Source organism: Arabidopsis thaliana, chromosome 2 (genome assembly GCF_000001735.4).
Source record: "Arabidopsis thaliana chromosome 2, partial sequence".
Taxonomy (NCBI): domain Eukaryota; kingdom Viridiplantae; phylum Streptophyta; class Magnoliopsida; order Brassicales; family Brassicaceae; genus Arabidopsis; species Arabidopsis thaliana.
Window position 1 is genome coordinate 549,769 of NC_003071.7, and position 20,319 is coordinate 570,087.

At 35.6% G+C, this 20,319-nt stretch overlaps 4 protein-coding genes, 2 long non-coding RNA genes and 1 pseudogene across 13 annotated transcripts; 3 read left to right on the forward strand and 4 right to left on the reverse strand.

The window, feature by feature from the left end:
- Positions 1-58: 58 nt before the first annotated feature.
- EMB2794 (Tetratricopeptide repeat (TPR)-like superfamily protein) lies at positions 59-3,088 on the reverse strand (the record flags this gene model as incomplete). Of its 2 annotated transcripts, NM_001335100.1 has the most annotated exons (2): positions 325-3,088; positions 59-239 (listed from the first exon to the last, which is right to left on the reverse strand). In NM_001335100.1, the coding sequence occupies exon 1, from the start codon at positions 2,855-2,857 to the stop codon at positions 572-574; it is 2,286 nt and encodes a 761-aa protein (NP_001318179.1). In that variant the 5' UTR covers positions 2,858-3,088. The 2 variants fall into 2 exon arrangements, with proteins under 2 accessions (NP_001318179.1, NP_178323.3); NM_126275.4 differs by lacking the exon at positions 59-239 and having other exon boundaries at positions 572-3,015.
- Positions 3,089-3,317: 229 nt separating this feature from the next.
- Positions 3,318-6,363, reverse strand: AT2G02160 (CCCH-type zinc finger family protein). The gene is made up of 3 exons (NM_126276.4): positions 5,991-6,363; positions 5,494-5,604; positions 3,318-5,396 (listed from the first exon to the last, which is right to left on the reverse strand). Exons 1-3 carry the CDS (start codon positions 6,129-6,131, stop codon positions 3,639-3,641), a joined length of 2,010 nt encoding a protein of 669 aa, NP_027420.1. The 5' UTR covers positions 6,132-6,363; the 3' UTR covers positions 3,318-3,638.
- A 301-nt stretch (positions 6,364-6,664) lies between these two features.
- Positions 6,665-9,278, reverse strand: AT2G02170 (Remorin family protein). 6 transcript variants are annotated; one of them, NM_001335101.1, is made up of 8 exons: positions 9,252-9,267; positions 8,991-9,187; positions 8,813-8,891; positions 8,486-8,630; positions 7,830-8,372; positions 7,294-7,747; positions 7,130-7,211; positions 6,665-7,033 (listed from the first exon to the last, which is right to left on the reverse strand). In NM_001335101.1, exons 3-8 carry the CDS (start codon positions 8,840-8,842, stop codon positions 6,827-6,829), a joined length of 1,461 nt encoding a protein of 486 aa, NP_001318180.1. In that variant the 5' UTR covers positions 8,843-8,891; positions 8,991-9,187; positions 9,252-9,267; the 3' UTR covers positions 6,665-6,826. The 6 variants fall into 6 exon arrangements, with proteins under 6 accessions (NP_001318180.1, NP_001077869.1, NP_027421.1 ...); NM_126277.2 differs by lacking the exon at positions 9,252-9,267 and having other exon boundaries at positions 6,709-7,033; positions 8,991-9,124; NM_001335103.1 differs by having other exon boundaries at positions 6,725-7,033; positions 8,813-9,187; positions 9,252-9,278.
- Positions 9,279-10,926: 1,648 nt separating this feature from the next.
- Positions 10,927-13,599, forward strand: TOM3 (tobamovirus multiplication protein 3). The gene is made up of 11 exons (NM_126278.3): positions 10,927-11,402; positions 11,480-11,570; positions 11,649-11,701; positions 11,791-11,883; positions 11,973-12,044; positions 12,124-12,196; positions 12,283-12,328; positions 12,595-12,658; positions 12,743-12,796; positions 12,938-13,015; positions 13,101-13,599. The coding sequence occupies exons 1-11, from the start codon at positions 11,208-11,210 to the stop codon at positions 13,191-13,193; spliced, it is 912 nt and encodes a 303-aa protein (NP_027422.1). The 5' UTR covers positions 10,927-11,207; the 3' UTR covers positions 13,194-13,599.
- A 2,014-nt stretch (positions 13,600-15,613) lies between these two features.
- Positions 15,614-16,669, reverse strand: AT2G04205. Its single transcript, NR_139993.1, has one exon. It is a non-coding gene; the product is annotated as an other RNA (long non-coding RNA).
- On the forward strand, positions 15,832-16,167 carry AT2G04215. Its single transcript, NR_139994.1, has one exon. It is a non-coding gene; the product is annotated as an other RNA (long non-coding RNA).
- Positions 16,670-18,104: 1,435 nt separating the features above from the next.
- On the forward strand, positions 18,105-19,930 carry AT2G02190 (annotated as a pseudogene; the record flags this gene model as incomplete). Its single annotated transcript has 1 exon — positions 18,105-19,930.
- Positions 19,931-20,319: the final 389 nt, after the last annotated feature.

Here is a 20,319-nt window from a genome sequence, read left to right on the forward strand (position 1 = left end):
GAATTTTTTTTGTTCAAAACTAATTATTCAATCATCAGTTTAAAAAAATTACATTTTGGGGGAATGAGAAAAAAAAAATATGTACACAACAAAAGTTAGGGATTTTGATTGGTTCCTCAATGCAATAATACAAAACAACAATGAAGAACCCCTAAACCCATGTGTAAGTATGATTACTTGATACTTGACAGTCTTTCACTCTTTATTCATCTTTGCCATATGCTTCAGAGCTTTAAAATCTGCAACAAAAGACTACATTTTTATCCGAGACCGGTAAACAGATTTTCATATCAAATCATTCAAAGTAGTGGATTTGTTTCATACCTCAGCTCTTTTCGATGAACAATATATCCCATCGATAAGCTTTCTCCTCGGATCAGTCCTGAGCAAATCAGGGAAACTACAGCTGCAATAATTGTTTACGATGAATGGCTAGCTTATAGATTCCCAGGAGAAGCTTAGGCTGAAGATTCGATATTCTTGTTTCTTGTTCTTCATGTTCTCTAGAAGAAACAAGGTTTTGATCCGAATATCTGAATCCATTGATAAGAGCAAAGAGATTGCATGAGTATCACATGTTTGGGAGTGCATTATCGTTGTCACTGGTCAAAAGTTGATGCTTCATCAGATAACTCTGCAACTCTACAGCTTCATCTATACATCCAAGCTCATAGTGTTTCTTCAAGACACTAATACACAAGACCTCATCAGGGTGAATTCCTTCCCCGATCATTTCCTCGAGGAAGGATCTCGCTTTTTGCAACTGATTGCAGTGCGATAACCCCCAGACTAATGAAGTGTAAGCAAGCAAATCAAGCTTCATACCAATCTCAGCCATTTTGTCTCGTAAAGCCAAAGCCTCTAGCACATTCCCTTGCTTAAAGTTGCCATCCATTAACGATGTGTATGCCGTTCTGTCAGGAACTAACCCCTTCTGAACCATTTGTTCAAAAAGAGTTGTTGCAGCCTCAACTTGGTTATCTTTACAGAGACCATCAATCATCGCTGTGAATATCGCTGCATTAGCCTGTAGACCAAAATCGTTACTTATCCTATTGAAATAATCAACTGCTTTAGAAACCAACTTGTTTTTGCACAATCCATCAATCAAAACGCAAAAGGTAACAACTGTGACCTCAATATCAAGTTCTTTCATCTCGTCCAGTAGGTGCAATCCCTCAGTTGGGTTTCCCGACTTAAAGTACGCATCCATTAACGTTGTGTAAATCAGCGAATTCGCTTTGATCCCACATTCCTTCATTTCATTCATCACTACCTTAGCAGCCTCTATCTTTTCTAAACTGCACAAACCCCAAATGAACGTTCCATAGAGCAGCAAATCCGGTTTAATACCTCTCCCCTTCAATTCGTTTAAAAGCTCTAATGCTCTGTCCATATTTTTCGCTTTTACAAATCCATGAATCAGAGCATTGTAACTTGCAAGATTTGGAATCACCCCAGCTGTATCCATTTTTCCAAAAAGTTCTTCAGCTTCTTTCATTCTCTCCGCATCACAAAGGCCATCAATAAGCGCAGTGTAAGTGACCACATTCCATTCTACACCCACTTGCAACATCTCATTCCCTAACCTAAAAGCATCAGAGAGATTACCAATTTTACAATTGGCATCAATGAGGGAAGTATATGTATACTCATTAGGCACAAGACCAACTCTTCTCATGTCAACATAAAACTTGATGGCTTGTTGCATCATACCCTCTTTACAAAACGCATCAACCAAAGTGCTATAACTCACAACATTCGGTTTCAACCCATTTCCCTTCATCTCTCTATAAAACTCCAAACCTATAGGCAATTTCCCGAATTTACAGAAACAATTGATCAATGCATTATATGTTATAACATCAGGCTCGCAGCACATATCCTTCATTTCCTCGAAAAAGCAAACCGTATCATCTAATCGACCAACCTTCCCAAAACCATCAATCATAGAATTATATGTAACAGTGTCAGGAACCAACCCTCTAAACTTCATTTCTTCAAACAAGCCTCTAGCAGCTTCAACATCTCCTTCTTTACACATACAATCTATCATTATATTGTAAGTAAACACAGTCGGTCTCGCACCAGCACCAATCATGTCTTTGAAAAACCTCTTCACATCATCAGTCTTCCCTAATTTCGCAAACCTATGCAATAAACCGTTGCAAGACCGAGTTTTTGGGAAAACTCTAAATCTCTTCATCTTAGAGAAACACTGAATAGCTTCCTCAAGCATTCCTAGATCAATCAAAACACTAAACAAAGCATCAAACACTCCAAAACCAGGTACACACACATTCCTTGTAGACCACAGAACATCGAAAACATCGCAGTCCGCCTTTGACAAAACCATCTCTTTAAGGACACTATTAGCATCATAATACATTCTAGCACAAAACAGAATGTGAGCTACTATACAGTAAGATTCTACAGAGTGCTTAAACCCATTACGAGTCATCGACCATTTGAAGAATTTGAAAGCTAATTTAGGGTCTTCTTTCAATTCAACGAGAACCCTTGGAACCCAAATCGGAGCTAATGTCAAATCAAAAAGCTTTTCGAGTCCAGGATCATCCCATAGATCATTGTGAACAACTTTACGGATCCAATCTCTATCAAAATCTTCGGAATAAGTAGAAGTACCGCTTTTGGTAACGAAAGGGTATCGAATGATACAGAGAAAACTAGTGAACCAAACGAAAGGGCAAGAGATAAAGGAAGATTGAGAAGGAGAAGGAGAAGAGAGAGGGAAACAGAGAGGTGATTGGATTTGAGAGAGGGAAGAAGAAGAAGGGCTTACATGGCGAGGGAATCTGCGATTAACGTGAAGAAAATTGCGAAGAGAACAGAACATTTTCAGGAAAAAAGTTAAAAGTGAATAGAATGAGCCTCATGGTTTAACTCAGAGACATTGTATTCTATGGTATTCAACTATTCTACTGAAGAGGAAGGAAGGAGAAGAAGAAGAAGAAAGTAGGGTTTATGAAGAACTCTGGGTTTTGTTGCTTTTTTCCACCAAGTCTATTTCTTTACCTGTTGTTGTTCTTGTTTGTAAAATAATGATTTATGGGCCTTTGGAAACGGGCTACATAGGCCCAAAAGTTATAATTCTGGGCCCAGTCTTCTTTTTCTCATAACATTTTTTAACTCAGGGTTAATTAGATTGGTCGACTAAATTCGTAAATACTTTAAAGTTGATTGGTGGAAATCAGTTACATAATTACTCATGTTATGGAAAGGGCAAAAACAATAATGCTAAAGTGGTATTACATCATTCATGGTATGCAAGTGCAAAAACAATAATGATAAAAGGTGTTAAAAGCTAAAATAAGTTATTTACTGTAAATACTTTTTAATTTGAGGAAAAAGTAATATATCAAAACAGATTAGAAAACAGTAAAACTCAGAAATATGATATGGTGTACTTGTACCATTGTTTCTTTTCTTTCTTCTCTAGTGTTACAATTTAAGAAATCACAGTAAGAAAAAATGGCGACTAAAACTCAGTGCCAAGCCAAAGATAAAAGCGACTCGTATTATTTGCTCTACGACTTCTTCTCTCCATTTGCATTAAGCAGAGAGAGAGAGAGAGAGGAAAGGAGCAAAAGCTTTTTTCTGTGTTACTCTTTCTTCTTTTATGACAACATCTCAACGGTCTTCTTCTCAATGTCTTCTTCACCCTCACCTTCACCTCCTTCTGTTGCTTCTTCTTCTCCTTCCTCAGCCGCGTAAACTACTTCTTCACCTTCTTCGTAAGCGTATTCTCCTCCCTCTTCTTCATATCCTTCTTCGTAATAGTACTCTCCGTTTAGCTCATCGCCTTCATAAGCTTGCTCGTCTTCATTTCCTTCATACACTTCCTCCCCAACAATTTCTTCTTCCTCCATAACCGTTCCTTCTTCTTCTACTTCAGCTTTGGGTTCAGAGACAACCTCGGTTTTCTCTTCGGTTATGAGTTTGATCTCATCTCCAGCTTCCTCTTTCGATATCGTCTCGTCCTTGTTGTTGTTTCTGCTACCACCAGATGCGGCCGCTTTTTTTCTCTTGAGAATCTCACTGAAAGGCAATGGAGCTGCAAATGAATCCCTTGATCGCTTATGACTATGATGATCCTCTTCAAAGCTTTTCCTCTTCCCAAGAGATGGCTCTGGCTTACTTTCCTCTCTGCTGCTTTTAGGAGCTGATTTTCTTTCGTCTTCCATTTCTCTTCTTCTCGCCCATGGAGCCCCGAAACCTCTTTCCTGATTACCACTATGGTTTTCCTCTAACCTACCCTTAATTCTATCTCGGAGTCTACCCTGAGAAGGTAACTCGCTTCTGTCCCTTCCCCTCTCACTTCTCCTGTCAAAGTGGTGACCCTCTTCGCCATTGCTTCTCTCACGAAGCTTAATTCTACCCTGAAGACGACTACTGCTAATGGAGTTTTCCCTCGGTGTATCCCTACGAGACTCTCTATATCCTCTGTCCATCGAAGAGTCAGGAGCAGCATAGTCATGGCCTCCTACTGATAATCTCATACCATTGCCTTTTCTCTGCTTAGCCAAACGATATCTCAGATCCGATTCCAGTATGTTCTCTGATCTCTCATCTTCTGCGTAAACCCTTCTGTCCAAACGATCCTCTCTCTCAGAAGAAACTCGACGATGGCCCCATCCCCTGTCTTCCCTCCGATCATATGAATCAAAACGTTGTTCACGTAATGCTTCTTTATCACCATCAGCAATTGCACTGAAATCAGGGTCATACTCTGAGTTCCCTCTCTCCTGACTTCTACGTCCATATCGATCTTCAACATGATAATACTCAGAATCTCCAGCCTCATTATCCACAAGAACATCAAACCCAGGAGACGACTCTCTTAAAACGTCATCTGCATCCTTACCATTGTGGAAACTGTTATTATCATCAGATCCATATTTCTGAAGCAACTGAGTAGAATGGCCTCCTTCAGTAAAAGAAGGGAATCCTGGACCCTTTCTCTGCACAACAGGCTCATATCCCACATGGTTTGGAATGTATCCCTCTACACTTCTACTATCCCTTAGTCCAGTAGAAGCGACTCTTGGTGCAGCCGATATGTCAGTATGTCCTTTAACCACCTTTGAGAGATTAACATCAGGAAGTTTCTTCTCCTCAGTGTTATTTTCAATTGGCTTTTTAGAACACTGAGGATCAGTAGCAGGCTTAGCTTCTACAGGATGCTGTTTTTTATACGCAGCAGGATTCGGCGTGTGCAAGAACGAACACATATCTCCTTTCATACACATGCCTTTTTGAAAGAACAGACATGGAACAGGCTGTTTTGCAACACTAGGATGCTGCGCGGTTGCATGTATTGGCTGTACAGAAACAGCAGGAGCACCTCCTTGATTTCCCAACAATCCCTCCAAAGGCTGTAAGAAAACAAAACCACAAACATAAGCACACTTTGATAATACAACTCAAGAAGCTCAAGCAGAGACTATCTATTGAGGAAGAAAGTAAACTCACAGGATGCCGAAATCCACATTTGGGATTCAAACAGTTTCCATTCAACCAATAATAGCAATCCCTCGGGTTCATACGCGCATACTCACTGTGGCGATACTCGCATTCAGGTCCCTGTAAGCAAAAAAGGAAGAAACCATAAGAATCGTTCTTCAGCATAAACATACACATCGAGCAAAAATCATATTCACAGAACATGAAAATCTCCTTTATCAGAACATCCTTATAAAGCTTTGTATATGTAATTTTCAATCTAGCTAACAAGAAGCCCTAAGAAACAACAATACTTAGAATCACGAGGTTCGAAATCACCAGATCTAAATCTCGCACCAAAATTAAGCAGATGGAGAAGTGAAGTATGTATAGATAGCTTCGAGGGACACAAAAACACAGAGAAACTTGAAATCGGGTGAAAGAAACTTGAGATCTCAAATCCAAAACCCTAATTGAAGCAGAAACTGGATAAGATCTAAGCGAAACAATAATCAAAAATCAATTACCTTCTTGCAGGTTAAAGGAGAAGCGAGAAAGTAAACGCAATCGGTGTTCCACTTCAAAGCATCTTCTTCAGCAGATGAAACAGTCTCTGATTGCTTCTTCTGCTCATGTTGCTGTTGCGGTTGAGTCGCAGGCGCAAACATTATTATTACTTGGAAATTTCTGAATCTCTCTTTCAAGTAGATCGCAAGGTTTCAGATCGAAACCCTAGGAAGATCGAAAATCACCGATTCAGAGAGAGTCCCGTGGAAGAAGAAGAAGAAGACGAGCCGCCACAAAGAGCGCACCAGAGAGAAACTCGCGACTGTGTGTGTGTGCCCTTTAAAGCTAAGCCTAAAAGTTTTTTTTTTTGGCTCTTTTTTTTTCTTATGTGATGGGAAATATCAATAGATCAAGTTCGGTTTATTTGTAATCAATCAAATACTGACACGTGGGGATTTATTATTGGTTTATTTGTTAGCCATATTGTTTGCCTTGATATTATAACTTCTGATGGAACCAGCGACTTTGGAATGTTGTGAAATAGACAATGATAAGGTGATTTAAACCGAACTTGAACCAAAATTGTAAACCGATTGGTAGATCTTTTACAATCAAACATTGGTAAGGAAATCTAACCAAAATTAAATCCAAACCAAAATCAAAACTTTGGTTTTCACTTTGGTAAGGACATCTTGAACCGAGTAATTCGAAGATCTCTCAAAACCAAAATTTGAAGATGTACAAAGCAACTAAAAGATCACAAGAAATAAGTTTTTCAAAGCTTTTATTATACAAATGATGATAGAAAGATGTGTTCTTGAGAATTAACAACATCACATTCACAATAGGATTGGATTTAAGAACAAAAGCTAAAGCAAGAGAACAACAATGAAGGTACTTTGCCTGTTCTTCGGATTTGTTCAGCTTGTTTCTCTGTTTTAGCTGCCTGATGATCCTTCTTTGCTTCAGCCGCTGCTCGCTTTTCCTCTGCTTTGCGCTCGATTGTAGCGAGTTTCTTCATCAACCGGTCTTGTGCTCGTCCCTTAATCCTCTCAACTTTAACCTACAATATCAAGAACTCCACCATCATCATTCATGTTTTTCCAAGTTTGTTCACAATCATGACTTGAACTTACGTAGCTATGTTAGTGTAGTTTACCTCGGTTTTCTTCATCTCGGCTTCAGATTTCGCCTTCTGATGATTCTCCCATGCTTGAATCTTCATCTCTTCGCGTCTGAACCTGGAGATTACAGAACTCATCATAAGCTTAAAGTTTCGAGAATAACTAGAGGACTATGACAAACAATTCAACTTTGGACTACCTAGCCATGTGCTTAGCTTTTTCCGCTTCCTCCCACGCTGTAGCACGAGCTTCAGAAACACTTTTAGAAGTTTGTAGAGAAGCTTTGGTCTTTAATGATGTGGATGCGTCTTTATCTTCATCCTCCTTGCTAGCCCAAGCAGCAATGTTAAATTTACCAAGTTGAGTACCCAACACCATTATCTCTCTCCTAGTTTTCATTTGAAGCTCTTTCTCTGACAGTTCCTTGTTACTCATAGGAGAAGCTGATGCTTGTCTGCCTGGACTTGAAGGTTCAGAAGATATAGGACTTCGTATTGGCGTTGTTGCCCTAATCGGTGTCCCGTTTCTAGAAGGTTCTTGGCTCGCTATAGGAGTCATTTCAGTTCCCATGTCTCTCATTGACACAGACCTTGCCGTTGAAGGCGGTTGAGCAAACGCAGTTGCGACTGACGAGTCATGACGGCTGAGATTAACTGCAAGAAAGCAAGTAAAATTGGCTTTAGAAGATAAATAGAGCATACAAACTGAATAACTCAAAGAGCTAGCTAACACCACCTTCAGTTGCTGATTCTACAATAGAGTTCTCAACCATAAGAACCGGTTTGACATATGAATCCACGGTAGTGTACGAATCAACTTCCCAGCTACCAAACTTGTTTCCCATATCCTTTTTCACTTGGCTTACATCTATTCTCTTTGTATCAGGCTCTTCAACCACTCTATGTTCAGCAACTTCAACAATCTTCATAGAAGACTGACGACCAAAGCTAGGCCCTTTCTTCGAACCCGGAACCTGAACCTGTCCAGTCTTCGGTCGGTTAGCCGTAGGACTAGCAATCCATTTCTGAGCATCATCCCATTTAGATGGAGCTGGTTTAGAGAATGATCTAATAGGCATTCTTTGATTAACTTTTTCCTTCTCAGTCTTTTGAAACTCAAAGACAGATGATGCAGAAACACTCTTGATCTCATTCACATTATCATAATCAGAATACTCTTGAAGACCCAAACTAATCGATCTAGCTATCCCTGAAGTAGAACAATCAGTAATCTCACTCACAACATCAACATCTTTGCAATCATCTAATCCACTAGCAACTACAACATTTGAAAACAACAAAAGCAAAGAAAAAAAGATGCAAACTTTAGATTCAAATAGAGACAAAAGGCGTTATTAAAAAGAGTATTAAGAAATGATTAAGGGGCTCCACCATAAACCCTAGGGTCATCAATTTGATTAGACCCAGATCTCATTGTAGGAGTTGATTCTTCTTCTTCATTCTTCTTTCTATCAACACCTAGAAGAAGCATACTCCTTAACTTCCCCGGAGAAAATCCGCCGCCGCTACTAGTAACCTATTCATCGGAGGAAACAGAGTTTATCAAATCAAAAACAGAGATGATGATGAAGTGATTTGCAAAAGGAAAGTTTGTACTTTGAAGTAAGAAATCAGAAAATTGACAAATCTGGCTTTTGATATCCCTAATTTTACGCAAAACCCAGTTTCGGTAAACGTGAAACCGAAGCATTTTCTCACCTGGGTCTTTCCGATTCGTTCGTAATCCATCGAAAGAGAATCTCAAAAATCTTCACTTTTTTCTCGAGAACCAAAAATCCTGAAAAAGAGTGATGCAAAATGTGTAAGAAAATATAATAGTAGTAGTAGATTGTTGGTGTTATCAGAACTCAGAAGCATTATTTGAAAGGAAGAGTACAGTGAATGATAAGAGAGCTTGGAAGCTTGTGAAAGTACAGAGATTGATACACACTGTGTCTTTCTTTCTTTCTTTCTCAAAGCTTCTCTCTTTTCTTTTCTTTTTTTTGGTTTTTTTTTTTTTTGGTCTTAAGCTGACATCAAAATAAGGGACATTCACAGTGATGGAGCCTTTAAGTTAAGCAACTGTTGTACCATCTGCCAAAAAAAGAAGAAGTTAAGGGACATTCAATAATCTTGATCTATAGTTCATAAATCTTACATAATTCTTCACATCCAAATTCGTTGTTGATTATAACGCAGGACTTGCTATTTGAATCGAAATTTTACCCAAATAATACTATAGTTATATTATTTGGTCAGTTCTCTATATAGACTAGAGTTTGTTGTAATTCTTGACCCCCCAAAAAAGTATTAATTCAAAATATTAAAATCTTAACTTTTGACCCCCAAAAAAACACATCTTATTTTAGTTAATTACTTAATTTAATTCTGTTTTGCTTTTGCACTTCTTAATTTGTACTTAAATTATTTTACAACAAATTAATTTTTTTTGTTGATACCTAAAGTGATAAAAATTCGATATCAAAAATGCAATTTTTTTTGAGAAACTTACTAGATTTTAGGTTATATATATTTTTCACTAAACATTATTTCTTGATTAGAACTATAGAAGTATATTACAATTTGGCAACAAAAAAATATATATTAGTGTATTTAGTTATATATGTTATATATGTATATATATTCTTTTAATTTTTTAAAATGTCTAATTCATAAATTAACTCATGTTCGTTAAAACTCGTTCATATAATTTGTACTCTAAATTATACTTGATTATATAACTCATCTATTAAATGAATTTCATTCATACTGATAAAAAACCAAGCTGAGTTGACTCATCTCATGAGCTAACATATCATTTCGACACCTCTAATTAGGACTATAGAAGTATTTTACAATTAGGCACACAAAAAAAAGTATATTATCATTACGAAGAAAAAAAAGTGGTGGCCTGGCCTCCATAGGATGCTCATGCTGTCTTTGAAGGCCCATAAGTAAGGCCATGCCTATTTGACGGTCAAAGACAAAAATGGTTCCATTTGACCAAGAAGATGATCATATAGTATTATGACAGCTATTGTACTCCCCAATCCAACACAGCAACACACGAATGCCTAGTCGGTGATTCATCATGAAGATTAATTCCTACATAATTAGTATTATCTTCTAACAATTCTCATTTTTCAAAGATTCAAGCCTGCAGCTCCAAAGTGAGAATCACGGATTGTACTTAAATCGAGTGCGAATATAGCTGATGTTTAGAATTTTTGGAAAATTTCTACGTTTCGTAGATATAATTTTTTGGGATTACTAGCAAAACCCAAACCTCCAAAAATTCTTAATCTCGAATTAATTATATTTTTTTTATCGTCGATTTATTATTTATTACAAATTATATAAACTGTTATATAGTCGATTATACTACGAACAATTCCTTCCAACCGTTATTAGATCTACGACAGCCGCCACCACCTTTTCTTTTTTCATGCTTTTGATGGACATTTTTTCAACAATTTTTTTTGCGTAGAATCCTAACAAGCAGTTATAATTGTACATCGTTGGAAATCTCTTACATACTTACTTCCATTAATCTGCAAATCAGCTAATAAATTTCTATCGTCGAAGCTTTTTGTAGGTATACGTTTTTTTATTTCTCTCACTTTAAAAATAAAAACCAAAAAAATTTTTTATGCAAAAACAAAATGATCTCATATGAGGACTCTTGTATGTTGGGCCTGGCCCTGAAGATATCTATTGTAAGAAAGATCAATTAAAAAAGTAAAAATTACCATAACTGTCATTCTCTAATCATAATAGCTTACTTTGCTTCACTTGATTAGGCATAATATTTGAATTCTCTTTGTGTGGATCAAGCCAGCTTTGGTTTGCTCTTTATCCACATGTGCCACGTGGAGCAGCGTGTCAGTCAACTTTCAACAACTACTTGACTCTCCCGACGATAATTACCGGCTATCTCCGGTTCTCGTTTCCGACGTCGGCCGTTTCTTTTTCATTTTTGTCGTTTTTTTTCCAAATTTTTTTATTTCGGGAAAATAACAAAAAAAGAAAGAAATAAAAAGAGGTGATTCAAATCCAGAGAGTTCTCATTATGTATATTCAAAATCTGAATCGAGAAGGAATCTGACTCGTGTAGATGAGAATCGGCGGCGTCGAGGTTACGAAATTTGCGTCGGAGATGATGTCGTCGTCGTCTTCGTCGGCGGTGGAGATGTTGAATCTCAAAGAAGCTTCGAATTGGTGGTCAGACGTAAACGAATCTCCGATTTGGCAGGATCGTATCTTCCATGTTCTCGCTGTTCTCTACGGAATCGTTTCCCTCGTTGCTGTGGTACGTTTCGTTTCTGGATTTGATTGATGATTCTTCGATGAAATTGGTGTAACATCTTATGTTTGATTTTGGTTTAGATTCAACTTGTGAGAATACAATTGAGAGTTCCTGAATATGGTTGGACGACGCAAAAGGTCTTTCACTTTCTCAATTTCGTTGTTAATGGAGGTTAGTGTTGCTGCGGATTTTGATTTCGTGTGTTCATGTTGATTGATTGATTGATTTGGCTCATCTTGTATCTGGTAGTTCGTGCTGTGGTGTTTGTCTTCAGGCGAAATGTTCAGTTTATGCAACCAGAGGTTTAGGATCATTCACCATCATTGTAATTTTAATCTTATTGACTTGTTTATTGTGTCAACCTTCTAAATTTGCAGTGTTATCTTTGTAGATTCTGCAACATATCTTGCTTGATATTCCAAGTCTTGCTTTCTTCACCACCTATGCTCTTCTGGTTCTTTTCTGGGCTGAAATTTATTATCAGGTAGTTTCTAATGAGTATCTATGGGTTTCTTTTTTTGTCAATGCTTCTTTGGTTTTGATATTTTACTTAACACTCTTTTGATTGGACAGGCGCGTGCAGTATCGACTGATGGACTCAGGCCAAGCTTCTTCACAATTAATGCAGTTGTATATGTAGTTCAGGTATTCTTGCAATCTTTAAGAAATTTAAGTTTGGTTTTTGTGGGGTCATGGCATATCTTATTGGATGTATTACTTCCAGATTGCTCTATGGTTGGTTTTGTGGTGGAAGCCTGTTCGAGTTATGGTAATCCTATCTAAGATGTTCTTTGCAGGTAATTAGCTTCGATCCTATCGATACACTCTTTCTATATAATCCATAGTGCCTGTCTCACCTCTCTTGCGAATTTTATATTTGCAGGTGTTTCATTGTTCGCTGCCCTTGGATTTTTACTTTATGGTGGAAGGTAAATCTGTTGCCACTCTAATATGTTGACATTTGACATTACCATAGTTTCTATCACTACCACTAAAACTGTGTTGTCATTTTTGAGGAATTAGATACACAAAATTGTGCTCATATTTCTTGCAGTCACAGTCACTTGCATTTTTTCCTGCTTTGATTCCTAGCTAGACTAGATTCTCTTGGTGCTAAAGCTGAGTACCATTAAAAATGATTATATTCTTGCATTTGTGCTTAATTATGTCTCCTTTTATATTGATCTTATGGCAGGCTTTTCCTAATGTTGCAACGGTTTCCAGTAGAATCTAAAGGGCGGCGCAAAAAGCTGCAAGAGGTAAACCATCGATTGTACAAATCATAAGTATAGTCAACTATTTATTGCTTCTCGATTGTTTACTTTCACTCTTATGTATGGTAGGTTGGTTACGTGACAACCATATGCTTTACGTGTTTCCTCATCAGATGTATCATGGTAAAGACACACATGAACAAATCTTTATGTTGATATCTATCAATCCTTACCTTCTTGGTTGGATTATCTTCTCTACAACAGGCTATAGTCAGTTTTGGAATTAAATCTAACCAAAGCTTTTGTCATTTAATATTTGTTTAGATGTGCTTTGCTGCTTTCGATGAGGGGGCAAACCTTGATGTGTTAGATCACCCCATCCTTAACTTCATATATTACCTGGTAACCTCTCTCTTAGCTTAATCATAGAATCTGATCATGAACATTAGCTTAATATATGTAACCTGATTTCGTTACTTGATTACAGTTGGTAGAGATATTACCCTCCTCTCTGGTCCTCTTCATCTTGAGAAAGCTACCACCAAAACGAGGCATTACACAATACCATCAGATTCGCTGAAATGTAAAGGCACGACAACTAATGATCAGATGAAGAAGACAAGACTATGGTTGTTTATGCTTTTCTGTAATCAATAGAGAGAAAAGCATAAGATGGAAATGAAATAGATCTAAAGCTGATAAGGCCTTTTGGTTGATGATGGGAATGGATTCTACTTGATTTTTGGTAAACGGTAAACTGGGGTTTGTTCCCTTTATATAAAGGTTATGTTGTAAAAAATTTATTATAAAGTACATGTAAGAATTGTGTAAATTTATGTTGAATCATGTGGTAAAAAAAAAAAAAAGTTTCTTTTTATTGTCTTCAGTCTGAGAATTTAAAAGATGAAAGAATGAGAAGCAAGTTTTTATACCATGAGTTTTGTGTGTGTGTTTCTGAAAAAAATACAGATGTAGTGAAGTTTGAAGTACCTCATATTTATTGAAATAAAATCAGTTGATTTCGTTGGTCTTTTCTAGGAATTCAGGATAGATCACTCTTGAACACATTAAGGCTGCAATGATTGACATTTTAGAGCAAGATGAAAAAGTTGAAAATACAGGTTTGAAGTGGATATTTTTAAAAAATGTATTATACGTAATGAATGTATTTTGTTTCCAAAACATATAGTTGAATGATTGAAAATGTTTGAGCTGAACATTATTCAACTCATTCCTCTGCAAAATAGTAGATGAAAGGATTGAATAGTTTTCCTTTACAGTTTGTTCATTTTTTCATTATTTTGGTTGAATGAGTTGAATCAATTTTTCAACATATTCATTTAAATGGTAAAAAGTGAGATGAATAGTCATTTAACATTTTCAACCTTTTATTTTAATACAACCATTTTCATAATAAATTAAATAAAATCGTAATTCAGCTGGAAATTGTTCCTCCACAAAATAAGAGAAGAACGAATGAATAAAAATTATTCATTGTGTCCAAATTATTCATTTTGATTTACTAATCCATTTTGAGAACATTTCGACCATATCATTTTGATCATACCAAATCCACAAATCAGCTCTATCCATTGCTGATTTTTAAGAATATGTATTGCTATTAATCATAGTTGTTTTGAAAATAAGATGGATATCATTTTGTATAAGATATATACGTAAATTCATATTGCTATCAATCATAGTTTAGTGTGTATATTGATTAGTTGATTCTTGTAAACTAGATTCTTTATGATTGAAAGCCATATATAAACTCTTAGAAGACCATTAATGATGCATGGCAGAGTTAAACAAAAAACAATAATTTTTCTTAAGAAAAACATAGTGTTTTTTATTGCCACAGTTATTAATGTAGTGGTATAGTTTAGTATGGTGGAGATTCAATCACATTTACACTAAATAATCCAGATGAGATTGTGAATTTGTGATATAATCAATGATCCAATTTTAAAGATTGGAGATTTCTTCCCTCATGGAATGAATAAGTCCACAAGAGACATAAGAATATCTTGCCTATAAGAAAGTATATATCACTTACAAACAAAAAAATGAAAGGAAAACAGTTGAATTTATCATATTTTGAGTGCTTCAACCATAATTGCATTTTGATGATAGATACTGATATAGTCACACGTCTTTGGCACATTGACACCAATAACATCAGGGAGAACGTTAGACCATCTCCAATGGTTAAGAACTAATTGATTCTTAACTTTGCATTTAAATTAAAATTTTAAAACATGACATATTATAGTTTTTTTCTTATGAAAACATCTTAGCTAAGAAATAAATCTTATTTTCTAAGCAGTTTTGATTTATTTTTCAGAGTTTAATTCTAAAATATTAGTTTAAGATATACAACCTAAGATATATCAATGGAAGTAAAAAAGGTAAGTTTGAACCGAGCAATAACTTTTCTAACCGTTGTGAATTATTTAATTAGAAACTCCCCATAATTAGCAAACGGTAACTTTTCTAACCGTTATGAATTATTATTTATTTCATTCGAAACTCCCCAAAATTAGCAAACAGTAACTTTTGTAAAATATAATATTTTACCCGAACCTGTAACTTATTCGACCGTTAGAAGTAATCTCTATATATACACCTTCGTCTACCATCATTCAGCCATGAAAAATCTTCTTACTTACTCTGAAACTCGTTTCGTTCAAAAGTCCAAACACTCTCTGTTTTTCTTCTTGTGATATGTTTTCATTCCACAAGCTACTCAAAGACATCACCCTACAAGCCTACAAAGGTAACGTTTTTGTTTACTTTGCTTAAACTACAATGCTTACGACATCTTGCATATGTTCTTACGAAGTTTTAAGAAAAAAGCATTTGAGATATGTATCTGATAGGTCACAAAATACTGATAAGATGGGTAAAGAAGTTAATGAAATTAACTCTAAAACTGAGGTTCTGTCTTTTGATGTTTTAGTGAATCTCTCACCGTTCGTTGATTTGATAGAGTACTCTTAGAATTTAGATCATACTCTGTCTCGTTCTAAGAAATACATTGGTTAAAGATCACTGAAAACGATTTTGTTATAATGTACATAGAATTTTGTTTAACTTGTACCAAAATTTCAGAAATGGATTGAAACGGATGATCATTAATCTGATTTTGTCATTTTGCAGCGGTTTATGTTGAACACAAAATCAAATGGAGTGTGTTACTTACGTAAAGGCTTAAAAAGGGAAAATGATCTGATCCGTCACATTCATATCCTTTAAAAGTGGTAGACGGAGTGATGATAATGGAGTCATGGAGGGAGAATGTTACGGAGCAGAGAAATCTAAATTTGAAGGTGCTAGACAGGCAATAATGATTTGAGTATAGGGATATGCGCAGAATGCTTGTAAGATGTATGTGTAGGGTGTGATATGCTTGTATAGATGCAATAAATGTGTAAGATGTGAATAGTGTACATGAATGTGTAGGAAGTGGATGGTGTAGATGAATGTGTAAGAAGTGAATAGTGTACATGAATGTGTAGGAAGTGGATGGTGTAGATGAATGTGTAAGATGTGGCTGGCGATGTGGATGGCGTAGATGAATGAGGGTGGTGTAGATGAATGTGTGGGATGTGGATGGTGTAGATGAATGTATAGGATGTAGTATCTAGAGCAAAATTGACTGAGATATTTTACGACTAGAGATATATATATGTTCGCATTGTCCAAATATTTAGACTACTTAAAATTAAAAAGAAGAAAAAAATTCGATAAAATCTAATTTCAAACATTCAAATCTAGATTGATCGCAAAATTTGATAGTAAAAAAAAAGAACAAGACACATATAATTAGAATTTAACCCGACGTTTACCAGACAATAGAGATGTGTGACCTGAGAGTATTAGATTGAAACGGCATGGATCACCGATAAATCATCCATTGCCTGAGAAACACCTCAACGCTATTCAAAAACAAATACTAAATATGACCACAGAAAACTAAGTGTAGAGCTTGATACTCTGAGTATCACTTTTATTGAAAACCTCACTGCATCTGCATCTCCTTTCCCCAACTCGGTAGCCACCCGGACACTACGATTATATTTGCATAGAAAAACATTAATTTGTTACTTAATATGTGTATGAATATTTTTCAAGATTGAAACGGTTAATAAGAGAGCATTACCAAGCCGCACCCAAGAAGCCAAGGCATATGTTGAGTTCCTATTTATATATGTATTTGCTGCAAATTTTCAAGATGATTGATTTTTTTTTTCTAGCTAATTTAGCCTTTTGAACTGAAATTTATGCAATATCTAGGAAGGTTTTGACTTTAACCATATTAAGAAAGCAAAGATTGTGATTTTCACATCTTTTGTATACCCAGCCATTAAGACAAGAATAATTCACTTTAATGCCCTTTTCTCAATGCCCTTTTCTCAATGCCCTTTTGCAACTCTACCCTTTTTTTTTCCCATTTTCATTTCTACCCTTTCTAATACTTTTCTCCCCAAATTACCCTTAATGAGCTACCCACAGACCTAATTCATTTCTTCACTCTCTGTCTTCTTCCTCCATCAGAAATTGTGAATGCCGTTGAATCCCATACCGTCGGAAATAATGAGTTTACTCGCCCTGAAAACCCATCTTCGCCGTCGTAAGTAGAGCTGTGTGTCGTCGTCGAATCTCTTGCGTTTCCCAAGTTTGATTTTATAATGTTAGCTTAAATCTTCGTTTTCGAATTGGTTTATTCGATTTTTGTTGTTGATTATGTAAACTCGTTATTTGAATCCTGATTCAATCGACAGTTTGACATTTGCTTCAGCTTCGAATTTGAATTTTGTTTGAGATTTGATGATTGAATTTGTTTCTAAAATCCTTGTACATTCGTTATATTGTTCTAAAATCCTTTTGAATTCGTTATACTGTTTTGTGATAGATTTGCTTATGTGAATTCGTTATACTATTTCGTAATAGATTTTGGTTCTGATTTAGTGTTTACCTCTTTTGCATATGCTTTCGTGATAGATCTATGTCACTTACGCTATAAAACGATTTGTAAACCATGTTAACCATTTTTCAAAGCTTTTAAAATCCCTTGTAAATTATTCTATGCTACTTACGCTTTAAAACGATTTGTAAACCATGTTAACCACTTTTCAAAGCTTTTAAAATCCCTTGTAAATTATTTTATGCTACTTACTTACGCTTTAAAACGATTTGTAAACCATGTTAACCACTTTTCAAAGCTTTTAAAATCCCTTGTAAATTATTCTATGCTACTTACTTACGCTTTAAAACGATTTGTAAACCATGTTAACCACTTTTCAAAGCTTTTAAAATCCCTTGTAAATTATTCTATGCTACTTACTTACGCTTTAAAACGATTTTGTAAACCTTGCTTCTCTCTGTAGTGACAGTTTTTTGTGGGTGTTGATTTTGTTGTTATTTATCTTATCAGGTTATAATGCTAGAATTGTATTCTGTTTGTGGCTTGTGGAAGTTGACAAACAATATGACTTGGGAATTTGAATTAGACATTGATTTGGGAGCTTCTTTAGTGCTCATTGATGAGCACATTACCTATCACGCGTTGTTTGATATTCTTGTAGAGGATTTTCAAATAGATAGTTCAACCAATTCTTTGAAGCTTAGTTACAAGTTAGTCTCCACGTCTACAACCATACAATCTCATCCTCTTTATATTAGGAACGATAGACAGCTTGCAACTTTTATGCACAAATTCTCACAGAGTGGAGGATTGCTTCAGTTATGTTTGACTGTAGAGCAAATTTCTGTGACAGTTGAGCAGGTTTTTCAATAACCTTCTTGTGTTATAATTTAAAAAATCCTTGTAAAATCATTATTAAGTCAGTGATTGTGCTTATTACAGGCTGAGACTACTTCAAATCCTTTTGTTTCTCATTCTGTCCCTAATGCTCAGGTACTAATCGTTTTAAAAATCCTTGTAAAATCATTATTAACGTTTTAAAACCCCTTTTAAAAATCCTTGTAAAATCAAATTATTAAGTCAGTGATTGAGTTTATTACAGGCTGAGACGACTTCAAATCCTTTTGCTTCTCATTCTGCATCTACTACTCAGGTAATAATCCTTTTAAAAAATCTTGTAAAATCATTATTAACGTTTTTAAACCCCTTTTAAAAATCCTTGTAAAATCATTATTTAAGATAGATTGATGTTTGAGGTAAGCTTTTTATTTTGGCAGCCGAGGTTAACCTCTAGGATTATTGAGGCATGTGTATCTGAAACATCTAGTATTCTTGATCAACAGTATTCTAGTTCTGCGTTTCCAACTGGTCTAAGTGATGCTGATTCTTTGTTTATTGGAAAATTTTTCAAAGACAAAGATGAGATGGTATTCACGTTGCGGATGTTTGCAGTGAAGCACAGCTTTGAGTTTCATACAGTGAAATCAGATCTCACGAGGTATGTTCTTCATTGTATTGATGAAAACTGTAGTTGGAGACTACGTGCAACTAGGGCTGGTGGATCCGAGAGTTATGTTATTCGGAAGTATGTTAGTCATCACAATTGTGACTCTTCATTAAAGAATGTTAGTCATCGTCAAGCATTCGCAAGGACATTAGGAAGATTGATAAGTAACCATTTTGAAGGAGGAAAGCTTCCCCTCAGACCTAAGCAGCTGATAGAAATATTTAGAAAAGATCATGGAGTTGGAATCAATTATTCGAAGGCTTGGAGAGTTCAAGAACATGCAGCAGAACTTGCGAGGGGTTTACCTGATGATAGTTTTGAGGTTTTACCGAGGTGGTTCCACAGGGTACAAGTGACGAATCCAGGTTCTATCACTTTTTTCAAAAAAGATTCTGCTAATAAGTTTAAGTATGCGTTTCTGGCTTTTGGTGCATCAATTAGAGGTTATAAGTTGATGAGAAAAGTCATATCTATTGATGGTGCCCATCTGACATCAAAGTTTAAAGGGACTTTGCTTGGTGCCTCAGCTCAGGATGGGAATTTTAATTTGTATCCTATTGCTTTTGCAATAGTTGACTCTGAAAATGACGCGTCATGGGACTGGTTTTTGAAGTGTTTGCTGAATATAATCCCTGATGAGAATGATTTAGTTTTTGTGTCTGACCGAGCATCCGGAAGAAAAAGAGGATACCTTCTGTTTGGGAGCATGGACGGTCTCAGCCAAAACCAAAATTACACAAATGCAGTAGGTGTGGTCAGTCGGGTCACAACAAATCAACTTGTGTTGCTGCAATTTAGATATATCTTTATCTCCAAAGAATTGAATATTGTTGGGTTTTTAATATTTTCTTCATTGTGTCGTGTCATTACTCTCGTTTGTTAAAATTACTATCAAACTTTTACAAATAATTTTGAAGGTTATTCCAATATTTTACCTTTTAAAATCTCTTGTAAAATCCTGTTTAAAACGTCTGTTTAAATCCTTTTAAAATACCTTGTAAATCTTTCGTTATGCCACTTAGATATACTTTAAACGATTGTAAATCAAGTTAAACACTTTTACAAGCTTTTAACTTGAATCTTTTAAAATGTCTTGTAAGTCGTTTACTAAAATTACTATCAAACTTTACAAGTAATTTTAATAGTAATTCCAATAATTTACCTTTTTAACATATTTTGTAAAAGCCTGTTTAAAACGTCTTTGAAAATCCTTTTAAAATACCTTGTAAATATTTCGTTATGCCACTTACATATACTTTTAACAATTGTGAA